General features: G+C 39.6%; 1 protein-coding gene across 1 annotated transcript in view; it reads left to right on the forward strand.

Moving 5' to 3' along the window:
* Window positions 1-19,854, forward strand: part of DCHS2 (dachsous cadherin-related 2) — a 66,682-nt gene that overhangs the window by 21,527 nt on the left and 25,301 nt on the right. The window contains exons 3-11 of the mRNA XM_061373798.1: window positions 147-383; window positions 1,545-2,564; window positions 3,986-4,173; window positions 4,641-4,740; window positions 10,073-10,230; window positions 11,300-12,149; window positions 13,106-13,345; window positions 18,141-18,275; window positions 18,513-18,722. Coding sequence (XP_061229782.1) covers window positions 147-383; window positions 1,545-2,564; window positions 3,986-4,173; window positions 4,641-4,740; window positions 10,073-10,230; window positions 11,300-12,149; window positions 13,106-13,345; window positions 18,141-18,275; window positions 18,513-18,722 — 3,138 coding nt within the window. The remainder of the gene's footprint in view (window positions 1-146; window positions 384-1,544; window positions 2,565-3,985; window positions 4,174-4,640; window positions 4,741-10,072; window positions 10,231-11,299; window positions 12,150-13,105; window positions 13,346-18,140; window positions 18,276-18,512; window positions 18,723-19,854) is intronic.

Genomic DNA, 19,854 nt, shown 5'->3' on the forward strand with positions numbered 1-19,854 from the left:
GCAGCAAGTGACTGTTTCCCAGAAGCCCTACAAAAAGCGCCCATTATCTGACCTTCTCTAAGAGTAGAAGTTCATGTTGAAACTGTTTTGTCAGGCTGTTGAATTTTAACTTATTTCATTGCTCCTTTATTTCTGTGTACTTTCAGGAACTATTTACCTGATCTCAGCTCTTGGTCACCTGACACGTTCTGTGCTCTTCCTGACCATTTCTGCACGGGATGGGGGTGGCCTTCCCTCTGCCACCAATGCAGCCGTCACAGTAAACATCCTTCAGACTGCTTTGGCCCCTGCCATATTTGAGAGATCCCGGTATGCGTTTTCTGTTCCTGAAGATGCACCTGAAGACAGCCCAGTTGGCACTGTAAAGGCCAGAGGGCCTCCAAGTAAGTTGCATGCTCAGTCAGAGATTACATTGAAGTTAGTTTTTTAATGTGACCATTAATTGTAAATAGCTGCAGATAATTTTTTTAAGCTTTCATATTATTCATTCGGGCTGTCAAGCATTAAACAGTATTTACTGTTGGTATTTACAGCAGCTGGTGTAATTGCTGCTGTATTAGGATGCCCTTTTGAAAAGATTGAGATTCATGGTACTCTCCTTGGTGGTTCATGGGGATTGGAAACTGCCTCCATTTTCTTCCAGTTGGATTTCTGTAACTGCAAGTGGGGAGACTGCGAGCGTGTTGTGAAAGTGTGAGGAAGGATCTGTATGATGGTGTGGCTTCTCTTAAATCATTAGCCATGAGAGAAAAATCTCAGAGCAATACTCATGATTAGAAAGTATTCAGAAGCTTCAGAGAATCCTGACAGCCATGTATATTTGTTTCCTATGCAGAGCAGTGGGAGCCATAAGTCCACGTACCAACTTAATGATGGATCTATACATGTAAGGTGGTAGAGGCAGAGGTTTTACGTAAGTTTGATTAGTCAGGTCCTCCTCACTAATTTTCTTCCTTTTGGAAGGACATTGTATTGACCACCGTCCTCAGGGTGAGGTAGCATCTGCAGAGTGGCCTTTGTAATAAGCCTGAACCTTTAAACAGCTTTTGCTTTAGGTAGTGTCTGATGTATAAGGGTAATAACAATGGTTTTCCATGAACAGTAAGTTCAGTAAAATTAAGTTTGTTCAGAGAACTGCCAGCTGTTTCATTCCTTCATATAGTGAAGTGTGTAGTGAAAATAATCCCATAAAACTAATTTATAGATGTGGGTTACTTTCTATGTTTTAGAGCAGAGAAAACCAAGAGGCTATTACACTATTTTGTCTATAGAGTTTTATCATACCAGTGAGATGAAAATCAAACACTGCATAAATGGGCAAACGATATACAACCACACTTTACTGAAGAGCTCCAGCAACAGGAAGAAGGAAACATAAAAAGCCGAAAGAAGTTAAACATTTGTGTAACTTATATTTATTCCACTGAATTTAACAGCATGCATTCTTTACAGATGTTCTTACTAATATTAATGTTATCTTTTTCCTTTTTTCCTTTTTTTTTTTTTTTTTTTTTTACTTTTTTTTTTGTTATTTCCCTTTCTAGATTCTTTGGAAGCGGTTTCTTACAGAATTTGCTCTGGTGACCCACATGGAAGATTCTCTATTGACCCCCAGTTTGGTGTCATTCGCACTCAAAAACAGCTTGACCATGAAACTCAGTCTGTTGCGGTGCTCACTGTTCAGTCACAGCTGGGTAACTCCCCTGTCTACAGTAGCACCCAGGTGAACATATCTGTAATTGATATTAATGACAATCCCCCAGTATTTCTTACCAGATCTGATAAGGTAACTATTTCACATACCCAGCCTCCTGGCACTGCTGTCTACATTGCTCATGCAGAAGACAAAGACAGTGGCTTAAATGGGGCTATCAAATACAGTATTTCAAGCAAGCAGTCAAATCCATTTAGCATTGATCCAAGCCTTGGAGTGGTAAACCTCACCAGGACAGTGTTTGCAGATAAGCAGAGGGAATATACTCTGCATATAGCAGCTGAAGACTGTGGAAGTCCTCCTCTGACTTCTTTCCTGATGTTGACAGTGATTATTGAAGAACAGAATATGGGCCCTACTTTGGTTTTTCAAAACTTGGTGTATCAAGTAGAAATCAGTGAAGCTACCTCTCCAGGTGCCAGAATCCTTCAGGTTAAAGCCCACTCACTTGATCTACACAGAGTTACCTCCAAGCTGACATATTCCTTAGAGCCTAGCATGGATTCTATTGCATTTGGAATCAACTCTGATACTGGTTGGCTTTATCTTCGGAAACGTTTGAACTATGAATGTACACAGATACTAAGTTTTAGAGCCGTGGTCAGCACCTTTGAGGATGAAAACCTCAGACAAAATGCAAGTACATCAGTAATAGTTAATGTCCTGGATGAAAACGATAATCCTCCTGTGTTTATGCATGAGAGCTTCTTCTTTGAAATGGAGGAAAATCCAGTTCCTAGGGGTGTGGTTGGCACCATTACAGCTGTTGACAAAGACTCGGGAAGAAATGGACAACTTTCCTACTTCCTCTTATCTGATGGAAAGTATTTCAAGATGAATTCCAACACAGGTAGCATTTTATGATTTGTGATCTGCTTAATAGTGCTTTTGGAAAGCAGCCTTTCCTAAGGGAATGGAAGTAAAGTGTAAAGCTTTCAGGAACTGCTGTGAATCTCTTGGGTTGGTATGTGAATATCCTAACTCAGAGCTTCACAATTTGGGGAATGAAATAAATCTAATACATGTTCATGAAGAATGAGCTAACCCTTAGGATCTGATTTTTTCATTACTCCATTCTGGTGACTTGGTCGTAAGTTTTAGTGTTTGACTGTAACAAATTAAAAGAAGAAATTCTGAGTTACAGCTTTAGTAATTCATATGAGGAACTTAATTGCCTGTGATCAAGTACAGCTGAAAAGTGCAAATCAGCCGTAAATAACTGTAATGGTAACTATGACATTTGACAGTTACAGTGATTTAAAGTATTTGCAGAAAGTTCTGTAAGTTACCTCAAACCCGAGTTCATGTTGTACATGGCACCACAGAAATCAAATTGACTGAGAAAATTTTTTCACGGCACAGGGTGTACCCGGCAGTGAATCCCAAATGTCTTAATAATAGGTACTTTGTCCACATGGCTCAACACCACTGATCACAGCATGGAGGGCCCAGGGGAAGGGAATCCTGGAAGGAACACCAGCACTGTAAATAATCCTGTTTAGCAAAATGATATGTAGCAAGCAAAGATATGCCATTTAAAATTCCTGTTCACAGATATCCTGTGCTCAGGGGAAGTGAATAGGCTTTCCCAGAATTTCTCTGTATGAATCTCAAAATAAAATTGAGCTTTCAAAGCAGGTTGCTGTTGAGTACATTTATGGAAGTTTAAAGGCAAATAGAGTACTAGGGGTTAATCTGGAAGATCTTAAAATAATACATGGTTATCTGTGTAAAGGACTGTGGTCAACCACAAATCTACAGCTATATTGAGTATGGCTGAGGAAACAGAGACAAGTTTGGGTCAGATTTTTTCACTGGGTTTTCTAGAACATATAGGAGACATAAGGGTTCCTGATTAATATAGAGACATTGTGTTGAGAGCTTCCTAACCTGGGGGCATAATAAGGGCCATTTGTCAGCAGTTAAAACCCTGCATTGTCTGCCCTGAAGTGTGGTGAAGAAAAGGCCAGATGAATTTCTTTGGAAGGTCAGCACAGTGTTTTGTACTGTTTTATACCTTTGCTCCGGGGCATCCACTGTGCGGTAAAGAAAGTAATATGGAGCTAAAGTAGAAGGGCAAACTGACTGACAGGCTGCTTCTGTGGGATGGAGCTTGGAAAGCTGAGGTTTTAATGTCAGCAGTAAGATATATCAGAAGACATTTATCATTGTTTCATGTTAACTTAAGTATGTAATTGCACGTAGTAAGATGACTGCTAGCATATAGTAAATACCCAACTCACTTTCTCCTTCATTTTGTTTGTTCATCAGGTGAAATCATAAACTGGGTTGCACTAGACCGTGAAAAACAAGCTCACCACCAGCTGACCGTGCTAGTGACCGACCACGGGTCACCGCGGCTCAATGCCACAGCAGCCGTGTACATCACCGTGAGGGACCTCAACGACAACAGACCCTTCTTCCCTCAGGCAGCACCGGGACACGGGCTGCACCTGAAGGTGGGTGCTGCAGGCGGGATGCGCTGCCTTGCTCCGAGCACCACCCTGTGGCAGGAGCCCAAATCCCCCGTGCTCTGAAACAGAAATCCTGCATTGAGACTCGGATATATTTGGGAATTTCAAAATATGAATTAATGATTGCAAAATGATTACAAAAGATTTGATATTATTAGATGTAGAGGATATATACATGTAATTTTATTTAGGTGTGCATTAGAATCTCTTTTAATTTCTCACCTCTGAGTCTGCTCAAGTAAAGGCTTTTGAACTGGCAATATATGCAGACTATAGATTGCCAGAGCTGTATTATTTACCAATTCCTGAAACGCTTTTTGTATTACTGTAAATATTAATGAAATGGAAAACAGAGCAACAGCTAAACTCTTGTGTTATGGCAAGGAATTTATTTTAAGGCTCACTCTTATCCATGTGTATCTCCAAATTATATATAAACTGCTTGATGACAGGTTTTGGAGGGTCAGCCACCAGGGACACTTATTACCACTGTCTTCGCAAAAGACCCTGATTCTGGAAACAATGGTGTTGTGTTATATTCACTAGAGTCAGGTAAGAATTTAAAGTGTTATTCATAAGAAAAGATACATTGAAGTAGAGTTTTAAAACTAGAGCTTTAGAGGTGCCATGTATACATACAGGATGCTATGTCTGTTTTGTGTCTGTTTGAATAAATGTGGCTCTGTAAATAGGAATCAGGACATCATATGTCTTACGAAGTATTTAAAGAGGTGCAAACAGTTACCTTTTCTCCCTTCCCTCTCTGTCCCATCTTCCCAGGGGTTTGATTGCTTGACTGCCAGCTGGCCAGAGAGCACTTAGAAAAGATTAGGGCCACGATCTTGCACTGTACAGTTTAGTATTTCAGTTGTTAACATCTTAAAGGAAAAACAATCTCCCTTTTCCCATGACCAATTGAAAATTTTCTAAAAGAATGGTTCATGACAGTCTGAGACAGGGATTGGAAGGATCAGCAGGTAATCTGGGCAAACGATGAGGCTTGTGGTTTTTAGCTCATGTTTCATCCTTTGTTTAGCACTGTGTTAGCCTGACATAGTGTGGCCACTTAAAAACACTTCTCCTCTATAGTTTTCCCTGTAATTGCTGCATGTATTGGTTCACTTCTAGGGTAAGCTATGGTATCCAGTTTTGTGTGCAGTGGAATCGCTAACAGAGGAGTCCTAAATTGGAACATTAGTAGGACTGGGGCATTAATGCTGGTAAGAGGTTTTGCCTCATACCACTCGCTACAGTTTTACACAAGAGATCTCCATCTGTAACCAAAGAGGAAAACATGTCTGTTACTTCTGCCCTGTTTTGCTATTGGTTCAAGACAGCAAGAGGCACCAAGAACAGAACTATTTATTTTATTTCGGTACCTGCTCTATTTACCAGCTTAATGTAATCAATACCTTTTAAGCTTGGTGTTTGTAGTCTGTGGTAATTTGCTCACAAAGTATACTGTTTCATCAGAGCAAAAAAGCATTTCCAGTATTTCCATCCACTCAGTGCATTTCCTCAAGTGTTCTTTTCTGTGTAGGCAGAGCTCAAATAATGGGCTCAGTTGGTTTAAACTCATTACTATTATTTGTCACTGCAGACTAAAGAACAAAATACTGCAAAGCTACATTATTTCTCACTCTTAAAGAGCAAGGGTATCTGTCATCTCTTCCTGCCAAGGCTGAAATTACCAAAAGGATCCCATGGATTATGTTATACTGCATATTTATGTACCCTTTTGACTTCTGTGGAGTAATGGAAAGACTTTAAGATTCGAATCCACAAGGGCCAGGGAGCTAACTCTGCCGTCTTCCAACATGAGATGCTTAAAAAAATGAGACATTTAACAACTCATTGAAAATTTTGCAGTTGAAAATATTTAGATAATAAAATACTGTAGAGTCGGTTTATGGCTGTGCTATTATTCCCTTAATTTGGATACAAGTGACTGCCTCTTCCAGAGAGAATTGGAGAGAATTATACTTTTCTGCATTGTGAATAACAATATTTTGCACGAAATGATCTCCCTTAAGAAAAAGAGAATGAGTAGTGTGCAATCCTTTGTTTGAAGGATTGTGGCCAGGCAACACGGGAAGTGTTCTTCAGGGGTCTCTGCCTGTCTGTATATCTAACTATATCCCCTTTCTTCAAACAGCACATTGGATGTTTTTTACTGGCTTCACTGTAGAACCCCAGAGGGGAGTAAGTGAGAGTTCAAATTAAAAAAATGACTCGCAACACAAAATATAACTGGTCTTGTAAATGCTGTCTCTAGAAAGAGCAAAAGGATAAAAACAGCAGCAAAAAAAAAAAAACAAAAACAAAAGCAAAAAACAAAAACAAAACCAGAAACCACTAGAAGAGCTCTCCCAGCCTTGAACGAGATATTTTCCTGATAAACAAATCCAGAAACAGCTGAGCTTCTCTGATACTAATTTTTGTTGTTGTTGTTGTGAGTTGGCTCACAGCCTTTAACATCTGGTCTTGTGTTTCATGGTGAAGTTCTTGCCTGGTTTATATTTAAAATAGTATTTTCAAGTTCTGGGACATTGTTCAGTACTAATATATGAAGAAGAAATACGATCTGATTTACAGCCTTATTTGTTAAACACAGAGACACCAGGTTAATTGGAGGACTGCATGCAGACCAGTCCCCTTTTCAGCAGTTGAGGCACTGCCACAAGACTGAGAGCTATGAGTGTCAGTGTCAGCTGTTGAGCTTTGTAAGAGTCACTCTGTAATTCTTAATGTTCTTGAGACCTTAAAGAAATGCCAAGATAGCAGCAATAGATCAAGTATGCAGGAGGGCTGATGACTGATGCCAACAAATGACATAAGGAAAAATCTGTTAAAGAACAGAGATTTACACTACAGATTAATTTTAACATTCACAGGAGAAGTGTTTCCTTCAAAGTACCCCTCCCTCTTGCCAGAAAATTAAACCAAATCCTCCTTAGACATTCATGTATATGGGAATGCATGATCAATGGCCGTACCTCCACTTTTGTGTTATCACTGAAAGAGTAACTGAATTCAGAGGGAGGTGAATCTCAGCTATGTGTATTATTCCTTAGTGACACTGCCAATTGCAAAGTGATTTGCCTCGCCTTCTTTATGACTCTCAATAGCTTGTACTATAGCATTTATAACAAGAAACATTCTGTATTTGTAGTGCATCATAAACTATTCCTTTGTATGTTAAGACTGGCACTGGCAAAGTAGAGGCTTTTACAGTTTTATTTGGACCAATTCTGTGCATACATTAGTACTTGACCACCAGAGTGTTAGGAGAAGCCTAGTTTGCCCTGCTAGCACACACAAATTGACAAGTGTTGAACGTATGTCAGTGGACAAGTACTTGTTCTCCAGGGTGTTCAAGCTCTTTGGGGACATGGCATCTTAGTGCAAAAAAACAAAAGATGAAAATGGCGAACACTTTCAGAGTGGGACTCCCAAGGAGTTCTGGTTTTACACAGCATCTCTTTCCAGCATTATTGGATTTTTCTGTCACTTTCATCTCCACCAAAATATGCACAAAACTGACTGTTTCATGCAGTATTAGGGTCTTAATGGAGTTGTGGAGTCTGGTGAGTAACACTATTGGTAATTCCTGACCAGCTCTCTTTTATTCAGAAAAGTAGACTGACCATTCCTTTTTCCTGTCAAGTAAGTTTCAATCATTTAGAAGTTCTAGCTCTGTTCTACTATATGAAACAAAAAAACAAGTATTAGTCTTTATGCTAAGAGGTACTGAGTATCCTCGTCACTCCTGAAACAAGGATGAATCTCCATAGCATCATGCTCAGATTGCAATTACATACTGGGAATGTTTTTGTTCTCTGCTTATTATGTTTTTAAGTGTTGTTTTTGGTTTTTTTTTGGTTCATTTTGGTAACTGTAGCTTTATTTTGGTAGAAAAATAGGGGGAATAGTCTTCTGTTAACTGTTCTCTTTTTCTTGTTAGTTCTCCCTATCAGTTATTTCAAATGTCAGTTTTAGCAAAATGTTAAAATTCTATGCATGCAATTCACATTATGTGTTCTGTTTTTCGTATCTCCTGTGCTTTTTGCTTAGTTGGGATTTTGTGCTGTGAAACTCTATATGGAACAAAATAGTGTATCTGTGAATGTAGACATACTGTTGGGACCTAAACCAGGAAAGTAACCAAAAGCTATTTATGAAAACAGTAATATAGCACCATTAATATTTCAAAACTATCATGAAAAATGCAGAGCGCAGGACTGTCTCATCCAATATAATTGTGTCTACATATTATTTCCTTTGTCGGCAATTTCCTTGTTACATTCCAGACTGCAAGAGTCAACCCAGAAGGGACTCATGGAGCATTAGGAACCTATAGTTAGACGAAAATAGCAGAACAGTACTTGAAAGACCCCTCCTATTTGTTGATTGCGAAACCCCTGTTTTGTAGCTGGTGTGCTCAGTATTGTTTTCAAATTGTACAGGTGCAGATGTTTTCCAGCTGCAGGTGAGGTGGTTGTCTACAAAACCCAACATCTGTATATGCAGCTAACTAATTTGCATGTGCAGATTTGGGGAACATAAACAGCTTCATGCTCACTTAGGTGCCTATGGAAATAAAGTTCTTTATGGATGTTTTGTGTACTACATCTGCACTGGATTTATTTTTACCACAGCTGCTTATTAGAATTGCAGCTGTTGTGCTGCATGACTTTAACCCACTAGCACACCTTATTAAAACTCCGCATAACAAAAGGGTGTTTGCATAGTGTTCTAAGAGAGAAGTAGTAATGACAGATTCCATTTTCTCAGTTTCTGGTAAGGTATACCAGGTAATAGGTACTTTCCCATTTCACTAAAAATTGGAGAGTAATTTGTGTTGCATTTCTTGAAAATGGGGGAGATGGGAGTCAGTCTCTTTCCCCTGTAACAAGTGATAGGATGAGAGGAAAGGGCCTCAATTTCTGCCAGGTGAGGTTTAGACTGGATATTAGGAAACATTTCTTCATGTAAAGGGTTGTCAAGCTTTGGAACAGGCTGCCCAGGGAAGTGATTGAGTCACCATCCCTGGAGGCATTTAAAAGACCTGTAGATGTGGCACTCTGGGACCAAGGTAAACTTGGTAGTGTTAGGTTTATGGTTGGACTCAGTGAGCTGCAGGGTCTGTTCCAACCTGAACAATTCTATGATTCTAAGTCACAAAGAGCTGTTTACTCTTCTATGGTAGAATTTTTCTTTGCAACTCTAGCATAAATGTAATATGATGTACCTGCAAGCAGTAATTTTAATTAGAAGTCACTTGTTATTAGCATGCAGCCAGTCTTTGGTGAAGGATGTAAGCATAATTTCCAAAATTCACAAGTTACTCTGCAACAATGTACTGTGAGACTTTAGCTACCACCAGTTACCTCCCGGTTCAGAGCACAGACAGGGCAGGTGGCATCCCTGCAGTTATGGTGTCTTAGAGGTGGCTAGGGCTCTTTTCTGACCCATAGTCTATGAGGGACATGAGCCAGCTGTATGCCTAACATTACTTACTTGACCATTCATGCCAGTGCAGAGACTAAGACTTAGTTTTTATTCTGCCAGCTTTTGTTGGAAGTAGGAGTACCAATCCTGAGGTGTTTTCTGCTCTCAGTGGTGTGAATAACAATAAAACTGAACAGTTGCTTTAGTACTCTGTAGTGTTTCTCTCTGTAGCTCTCTAAATCCTGAGTGTTTTATAATAACTTTTTACTCAAAGGAAAAAAGGTGAACCAATTGAGCCACAAAGAGCTACCATGAGTGCAGCAGGTTCCCTTTCCTCTGTGTCCTGCTTTTTCTTACTGTTAATTACAATGTTCAGTACTATAGAGGAAAGCTGAAGAGATCTGCAGTAACTTATACCCATTTTATCCCCTAGAACAAGGTAAAGGATACTTCCAGATTGATGCTGTCAGTGGGGAGATAAGAGCAACCCGCTCTCTGTCACATGCTGAGAGATCAGACTACAGAATGATGGTCACAGCCAAGGACCAGGGGATGCCTTCACTTCAAGGACATGCTGCTGTTTATGTCCAGGTACTTATTTACGCCGTACAGATAGAAGAGTTATGTTAGATACTCGGTTTCTTTGAAAATAAAATAGAAACTGGGGGGGAGAAGCTAGGGAAAAAAGCTGAAGAAAGGAAGAGGTTCAAAATTAGAAGCACCTTGTCTCGTGGTAATTTAGCTGTTTTTCTGTTGAGGGAGAAAATGAGAGGGCTGACTCATTTTGATTTGTTAAGAATGCACAACAACATTCTGGATTGTCTTGCAAGTAGATGAGGTTTGTGCTTTAGTAGAAGGTCATTATGAACACTGGAAAAGAGAAGGAAAATACTCTGTCTCTGTAACCCGGTATAAGGATAGCTCATTTTTTTGTGCTGGTTTATACAGCGCTGCTCTGCGTGGGAGTGTGAAATCCAGCGTGTGCTCTTTCCACAGCCAGCCACCTGCTGTTCATTGAGCAGCAGTGGGGCTGCTTTGTCCAGGCTGCCTGTGCGCCCCTTTATGAGGGGTTGAATGTCACTGAGGCTGCTATTTTTATGTCACCCAAAAGCTGGTTCGTTTTGGATAGCTTGGGGAAAAGAAAAAAAAAAAAAAAAGGCTTCAGTCAAGACAAGGCAAATGCAGTTCTCACAGTGGAAGAGATTATTTCATTTTAAAGCATTAACTTGGAACACTGCAGCAATCTGTAATGAACGAAACCCTGTAATGATATAAACAACCCTCAAAAATCCCCAGCTATCTCTGTTTGGCAAACTGCATAACTACCATGCTTTGTCACATCTATGTCAAAGGCAATTGAAGTGCTTCAGAGTAGGGGCAGAGGTAGCAATATTCAAGTCATCTTGTCTTCAGACCCTGTTATTAAGGGGGTGAGAGAGTCTTGTTCCTTCTTTTAACGTAGGAATGAAAAACAGAGTTATGGAATGACTGGCCAAGGACAATTTGAACTTTCATGGAGCATGTTGAGTTTGTTTTCTGGCTTTGAGGCATACTTAGGATAAATATAGTCACAAAAAATAAACTATTAAGGAAAAAGAAATAATTATACTATTTGTACTAACAATGGGAAAGTATTGAGGTCTTTGTGCTTTCGTTTCAGGTAATCCCACTTCCCAGTGGGAGATCTGTCTTCTCTCAAGATTTCAAGCACTTTATCATACCTGAAAATTTTAGACCTGCGCAAGTGTTGAATGCTCTGAAGTGGCCTGATAATCACCTAACTGTCAACAGGAAACTGCATTTCAGTATTGCTAGAGATGATGATGATGATGATGATATTCATTTTGAAATAGACAGCTTGACAGGAGGCCTTTATCTTTCGAAGGCACTTGACTATGAAACAGCTTCGCACTTCCTTTTGCAAGTTATTATAAAGGATTATAATAATAATCCTCCACAGAATAACACTGTTTTCCTAAGTATTGATGTAGAAGATCAGAATGATCATTCACCTTTTTTTCAAGATGACTTTGTAGTGATTGGCATAGAGGAAAATGTACCTATTGGCACTCTGGTTTACACATTCAATGCAAAAGATGGAGATGGCAGTTTTCTGAACAGCAAAATACAGTATTCCCTAGAAATTAGTAACATGGATGAAAATCTATTTCATATTCACCCTTTGTACGGCACCTTGACCACAGCTTTTGCACTAGACAGGGAGATTATTCGCTCTGTGGTCCTTACAGTGTCTGCAACAGACCAGGCAATAAATCTGAGTGATCGCAGGGTTGATTCTCTGGCTGTGAAAATTGTTATTTTAGATACCAATGACAACAGTCCCAGTTTTACATCTTCACCTCTTTCCTATGTCATGGAGGATGTGGAGGTGGGCTTCCTTGTGCATCGCATAATTGCAAAGGATCCTGATGAGGGAAGAAATGGACAAGTTACATTTCACATTGTTTCAGGCAATGAAAACAAAACATTTGTATTGGATAATATCACAGGTACTGTAACTTCTGGAGTTTCTTGTCTTGTGCTTTTCATGGTAATATTTGGGAGTACATACAATGCCATATGCATGAAATACCACGTCTTGATGGTACTTAATGTCCTCAGGGGTGATAGCTTAGGGCAGAGCGCCACACAAGCATGGCAGTACTATGTGCAGTAGGCAAGCTCAATGATGCTTAGCTCAATAATTTCCACATGACACTGTTGCTGTGTTGTGTAGATGTACTGGAGCACCTTCCAAACAGCACATTAAGGAATGTGGGAAGAAAGTGTGTGCAGTGAAATGCTTCATCCTTATTTTTGCATGATGCTTACATATTGCTATACATACACACACGGAAAGGCAAAGTCAAGATCAAGGAGTTGTGCGTTGCACTGTGGTGGAACATGCTTGGTGGCAGCTCAAAGTGCTGATGAATTTCATCAGCCTTCTGAAATTTTCTCACTCCTGAATGAATTGTGCAACTATTATACCATCTGCATGCAAATGCAGCTCTTGCCCTAATGGTTACAGTATTTTCTGGTTCTTACTCTGGTTTTGAATACATTAGGGGATACAGCTGGCACTGATTTGTAGAGCTCCTAATTGTATTACTTATGTGCTAAAGAAGACAAAAAGTTAAAGAAGTTAAAAATAATTAAGTTTAATATTTAAGCTAAAAAGTTGAGACCGAAGTTAAATAAAAAGGAATCTCTGAACTTCACTTGAATATTCTGTGAATCTTAGTTTTTCTTGACGTCAGAATGAGCATTTCTGCGCAAATTGTCATCCTAATCACATGTAATGATTGACTTCAAAGTCTGGAAGCCATGCTGTAGTGGCACGGTGTGCACAGTGATGCTACCGCTGAAGCTGTGAGTGCTGGAACAACTGGGATCCTGACCTGAATCAGAATACTTTCTTAATACCTTCAGAATACTTTATAAATAACTTATTTCTTTATAATAGGACTCTTAACTACAGCCCAGCTCCTGGACCGTGAGACTCAGGAGTGCTACAATTTGACAGTCATGGCTCTTGATGATGGCAGCCCAGCTCTCTCTGCCACACAAGTTCTAACCATCATTGTTGTTGATGTTAATGATGAGACTCCGATATTTCTGAAGCAACTTTACGAGACTGCAGTTCGTGAAAACCAAGATCCAGGGCAGTTTGTCATAAAGGTGGAAGCTGTGGACAGAGATGCAGGTAATTTCTGTCCTTTCGCTATTAATTTTATTGTGGACCGTAGTAGATCTATCAAATCTTGCTGTCTGTTCTGCTTGAGCAAACAGCTGTTGTGATTTAACCAAGGTATATATCACTTTTGAGTCTCAAAATATGGCTTTTGGTTCAGACCCTCAACCTTTATTCAGGTCTTGGAGGTATTCGAACTTGCACACCGGGGTAGTTTCAGCTATGACTGGTAACTTAAATGTAAAATGTACACTTGCATGATGCAGAGTATCTCAGTGTACTATGCCTTTCATGCGAAGGTAGCCGGCGTGCTCTGGTTATAAATCAGCAAGCAGTGCTCAGCTCAGTTAAAGGTAGCATCTGAACGTTTTGTTGCTCTCAATCAGAACGTTTTGTGTAGTTATATTCGATTCGCGAGACAAAAGTTCTGGTTTTGGAAGAGACACTGCAAATATGCACTGATCGTTTCTGACCAGAGAGGGGCACTGTCATCCAAGATTTTCCAGCTAGTTGCGTTGTGCCGGGATCGTGGAACCGCTCTGGATTTCAAATAGGATTTTACATACATTAGTAATGTTAATGCACTGCTTTTCAAACATATGCAGAATAGACGAGTAAGAAGAGGTGGTTCATACGCTATTTGAATCACAGGTAATGACTAAACGTGGGAGAATCTTTGCAAAGCAGCAAAAAAATGCCTCCGGCTCTACAACTACCTGCTCTTTTGAAATATCTAAAATGCAGATGATGTTACAGGTAGTCTGTGTACTGGAGAGAATCTTATCTTAAGTAATACCATGCACGGCACATACAGTTCATGTAACATGAAGCAGTTACATGGAGTCTGTGGTTTGCAGGAAAGATAAAATCTGGAAAGAGAATTAAATATTACAGTACTGCTGCAGCTGGCCCAAAGGTTGTCTCAGCTCTGTGAGTTACTTTCTTTTTGCTGTGTGTTCACTTTCTGCACATCCTTATAACTGTTTACAATTGTGCTACCCAAGAAATAAGTAAAACAACAGATCTCGTCAGCAAAATAATTTTCTGTATTCAGTAACATTTGTCATTTTAATGTAGAGTATGTATTGATTGCAAAAGGCTGATGTGAGCTCGGTTGGAGGTGCTGTACAGAAGGGACGTTTCCTCACAAGTATGTAAAGTATTTAGAAATTAAGAAGCGGGGGGGGGGGGAGAGGGGCCAATAGTTCTTCAATGTTCAATGAAAATCCTTGTGACAGCTGAGCAGCATTACAGTCTACCTCTGGACCTTGCTCTTCCGAGTATTTTCTTTCTTTTGTGGATCACACTATATATATATATAAAGTGTTTGAAGTAAAAATTTGCAAGATAATAGAGAAAATAAGTAGGAATTTGCTTTATTTCCTCTCCCTCCTTTCTCTGTCCCTTATATTTATTTATTGCACATCTTATGGGAAACGCAGCAGAGGAAAATCTGGTGAGCCGCTAGGAGGAGAGCCCAGAGCTGGCTTGACTGGGTGGAGAAGAAGGGCATTCCAAGTGTACTGGCTGGCACAGTGCACGCCTGCCTGTGTAGACACTCTGGACTGCAGCACTGTTGTGGCTGATGGCTCCTTCCTGCCTTTTTCTAAATACATTTTTCAGTAACCACAGTCCTTCTGTTGGCTCTTTTTTTTTTTTTTTGCTCACATTGGCTGATTTGGCCCCTGTCATGTGCATGTAACAGCATAGTTTCAAACAAATGCTGAAGTGATGCTTGTAAGGTAAGAAAATAGGGTTTATGTAGGTGTCATATAAGTACAATGCTACTAACTTTTCTTACATTTTTGGAACTGAATTTTTGAATGAGATGACTGCTCTCATGGTGGTCTTTATTTTTTTACATCATATTTTTTACTTTATTTGCTCTTTAAATTGCAGTTCACATCCCGTAATGTTTGCATAGTTTTGGTGATGACTTTCCTGCTATCACGGATCTTTCTGGGTTTTTTACTTCATATGTTCCTTGGCTGACCACAGGGAGGAATCATTTTTACTGACAGTATCAGCCTTTTGCTATCACTGTGTAATACAGGTAAATAGTGGGGAAAATATTGCATGGGAAATCAAAGATACCTGCAGCATTATTAAAGGTAGTTCAGGGGTTTGTCTTGAGATATGTCTTTGCAGAAGCTCTGAATGGACTGAACTAGCATTTGTCAAGGTCTGCTTTTAAGCTGATGTAGACCTCTGTGGTTTAGTAGTTATGTCTGGAGCCTTAGGAGGAAAATCTCAGAACGTTATAAAGGACTGCTGGCTTAGAGTTATGTGACAGAGCATGCTGTCACATTTCACCAGACATTTGTCTTGCTCAAATTCATGGATTATCATGGTCTTAACAGCACTTGTATTATAAAGACGAGACTCGAGCCCAGGCTTGGGACAGGGGAGACCTTACTCACATTGCTTCTTCACTGGTGTTGCCACAATGTAATGCCACAGCTGCTGCTTTTGAGATGCTGTGGGAGCACAGGGGTTGCAAGGGGCTGAAGCTTTTCTCTGACTGCTGCTCAGACACCATGCATCCACCCTGCCATTTTGCCTGCAGGGAAAGGGGTCCTGCAAGGAAGGGGCTTAACTCCTCTTCCAGCTTGTAATGCAGGGTGAGAATTGTTTGTTTCTAATTTCAGTGTGTAATTTTAGCCTCCCCAATGTGACTAACGTTACTGAATAATTACCAACAAGTTGGATCAATTGCAGACTTGTCAGCTGTTATGCAATGTTATGTGAATGCATAGAGCCGTCATGCTCCTCTCTTGGGCAGGGTGTGCAGGTTTCTCCTGCTGCTAGGTGTACGCTCCTAGCAGCTGAATATAAGAAAGAAGGCAATAAGTACTTGGTAGAGAAATCTAATTAAGGTGTCACATATCTGTGTCCTTGAAGGGTTAAAAGTTTAATTTCAATAGCATGTGAATAGTCAAATTGGATGGCACCTGTATGTTTTTTAGCACTGTCTGTAAATAATGGCCATTGTGAAATCTGCCACTGAAGGCGCTGGGTTGAAGCAGTTCAGTTGCAGCAGACCAAAGGTTAATAGGTAATATAAGCTCTACAATGTCATGTGTCCTATTTTTCCCCATCTGTAGCATATTGGAGAGTAAGAATAGATAAATGCAGGCAGAGTTCATAAAAATAGTTGTTTCTAAATTGTTTCTAATAGTTGTTTCTAAAAATAGTTGAATAGCATCTAATATGGGCAGATCAGGGAGTGTGTGTTGGTAACCTTAAACTTGCAAGACATTCTCCTTGATTGTCATTACTGCTGTGATTTTTCTCCTTCCTGCTGGAAAGCTGGAAGGATTTCTGTAACTTATTTTTCCTTCTGCTGTGTATTGTATGAGTATGTCCTTCCCTTGACTTCATTTAGGTGCAAATGCATTTACAGTAGTAATTCTCTTAATCAAATTTTGAGTAGTGTTGTCAACTATTTAGCAAAGCTATTCAAAGATAAACAAAGGAAATCATGGATGTTAAAAACTGTAGGCTCTGTTTCTTCTCTCATGCTGGTATTTCTCCACCAATTCCAGCTCAGATTGTCCTGGTTTTGGCTGCAGCAAAGAACAGACAGGCAGTGTTTGACTGAATAGCATGTTTCGTATGACTAGAAGTGGTGTAGTTTTCCAGGTGCGCCAACTGTCCCTACCCTAATAAAAGACTGACTGTTGGTTGGGAAAACACAGGGTGATTGAATGAAATGTAGAAAAATTTGAAAGAAAAATAAAAAGCACAATAGTACAGGCCCTTCAAGTATAATGTAGGTTTAAACTCACTAAAATTAATATTCTAAGTGTGATGGAGATGACATTGTACTTTCCTCAGGAGGGTGATGAAATTAGAAGAAATATGAAAGAAATTGTTTTATAACCATAATAGGTAAGAATGTGGAATCATATTTCTTGTTCAATTCAGGCAACTTTGAAAGAAAGGTTTTCAAAAGCCTATACAGTTTTAGCCTATTTCCTTGAGAAAGACAGGAAAGCTAATATCCCTGTGCTACGTACAAATGGTAGGTATGATTAAGAACTGAATGGAATTGGCATTCAGAAAAACTGGGAGGGAAGGAAATTATTTAAGCCTCCCCTTCTAGAAATCCTGCACAACTTTATAAACCCTAGCAGTATCACTTCAGAGACTGTTACAAGTGGGATCAGTCTAAAAGGTCTGAGATGAACATTCCCATAGCACACCAAACTGGCTTTTCTGTTGAAGACAGCTAGGAGCTGGCTAGCCTGTGAGACCTGATGGTGCCTAGACACCTGCCTTCTCAGTATAATGAATGCTTAGAACTGCTGGTCATGCCAAGAAGTGGATGTTTTTTCAGAATGTTTATACTATTCAGAGTTGTACTCTATAGAGGTACTTGCATTGGCTCTGAGTGAAGTTAAGTGGAGAACCAGAGCAGCCCAGTACTTCGCCTGACATCCTGTTGAGAAATGAACTAACTACCTTGGGAAAGCAGAAGACAAATGTATCGATTCCACTAAGTTAATGCTCTCTTGCATCATGTTAATACGTCAGCTTGTTTGGAGGCATGCCCTGAGTGCCTAGAAATGTTGTTGGGGTCACTTTGAGTAGCTGGAAAAGCTAGGCACAAAGCAGCATCTGGACAAAGATTTTGAAGAACCAGATTTTGAATCTGTATCTTGTGTGCTAATGAAAAAGCAGTTAATGTGTTAAAAATAAGATCATACACATAACCCATTTCCCAGGGAGGAGAAGAAAAAAGAGACAAATCTGTTGACCTGAATGTGTGGCTGTGTTCTACTAAGACTTCCATTCTGCTTTTAAGGACTGAATTCCCTGCTTCAGTATGAAATCTTACCAGGAACTGATTATGAGAATTTCAAGATGAACTCAGACAGTGGAGAACTCGTAACAACTGCATCACTGGACAGGGAAACCCAGGAGGTTTTCCGTATTAAAGGTAACTGTGTAATGTCTACAAGTGCCTTAAAATGAGAAGTGAGGGTGGGTATGGTGTTACTATCAGCATTACCCTTTTTGGTGCCATCTGAATTAGATGGAAGTGGTAAGATTTTCAGTACAGAAGAGCACTTTTTACACAGCACAAAGAGCTCTCATATTCTGCTATTATTAAGGAACATCTCTTGCTGAACCTGCAACCATTGTATAAAATTTGCTTTCTTTTCATTAATCTTAGTTTTGGTTCGAGATAGTGGAACCCCATCACTTTCGAGCACAGTAACAGTTATCTGCACAGTGCTGGATGAAAACGATCACTCTCCCGCATTTCTTCTTCCCACCTCTGAGATTTGTATTCCAGAGAATCAAGAGCCTTCTGTCATTTACATTATGCGAGCTGTAGATATGGATGCTGGCAATAATGGAGCTCTGAGATATAAAATAGTTGGTAAGTTATACTCCATCATTTTTGTTAGCATAAATCAGGAAGTATATAAACAGCAGTATCCAAGATGTAGAATTTACCAGGCCTCCCTAGCTCCCACCTTGTCCATATGCTTATTTTGTGTGGAGGAAAAAAAGATTATTCACCCCTTTGTTAGCATTAATAAGCACTTGCCAGGCATACTTTTAGCCTGCTTTCTGGATTTGAAATAGTACAGAAAAGAAAACCAAAAAAACCTACCAAATGTTAGAAGGAGTCATTAATCACGGGGGCATATTTTTGTCCCTTTGTTATAGTTGTGGAATTTCTGAATGTTATATGCCCTTGCAAATAAGTACAATAATCTAATTTTATTTGTTAGTTTTGTCTGTTTTATTTCATGAGAGCTGCTTTCACCGAGAAATTAGCAGTGTCATACTTGGGTTTCATATTGTCAAGCTCTTCCCATGTCTACTGTGCCAGTGTAAGCTCCACAGCTGTTCAAACCCTCCTGTAATATCTTTGCACAAGTACAAGTTTGCTGGTCTTACTTTGGTTTGTGGCCCTCAGCAGTATCTCAAATGTAGGCAAATAGCTACTGTGGTAATAGCCAACACATTTTTCTTTGAAGAAACAGGTATAAATTCCTTTATGTTTTCTTGGGTTTAATTTCACAATCTTTTGTGATCCTTAATTGTCTTTCTACATATTATAAAGTAGGTATGCCATTCACTGTTACCGAACACCCTGACTTTTCTGTTGACTGCTTTATTATACCTATTCATACTTGAATAAATATAATATATTTTGTATTATTATTCCTATTTACCTCCCTCTCCCACACCTCCCAAATCAAGACCTTGCACAACTATTCACTTCTAAGAGACGGGTTTGTAGAAGAGAACAAAGAGCAAGTAATTAGAACTGTCAGCAATGCTTTATTGGTTTCTGGAATTTGTAACTGAGGTTGGGAAGAGGTCACTTTATGCAGCAGCGTAGTTGCAGGAGATTTTTCTCAAAGCAGCACAACTTATTAAAAGATACGTACCTAGCAAAATAGCCACTCTGTAAAATGATATGACATTCTGTATGTACTGTCATTGCCACCCACTGATTTAAATGAAAAGCAGGTTTTAATTCATATAAGAGGAATAAA

The sequence above is a fragment of the Neopsephotus bourkii genome, unplaced genomic scaffold, assembly GCF_033783945.1.
Source record: "Neopsephotus bourkii isolate Nb327-2 ecotype Australia unplaced genomic scaffold, CSIRO-AGI_Nbou_v1 NB_168, whole genome shotgun sequence".
NCBI classification, from domain to species: Eukaryota; Metazoa; Chordata; class Aves; order Psittaciformes; family Psittacidae; genus Neopsephotus; species Neopsephotus bourkii.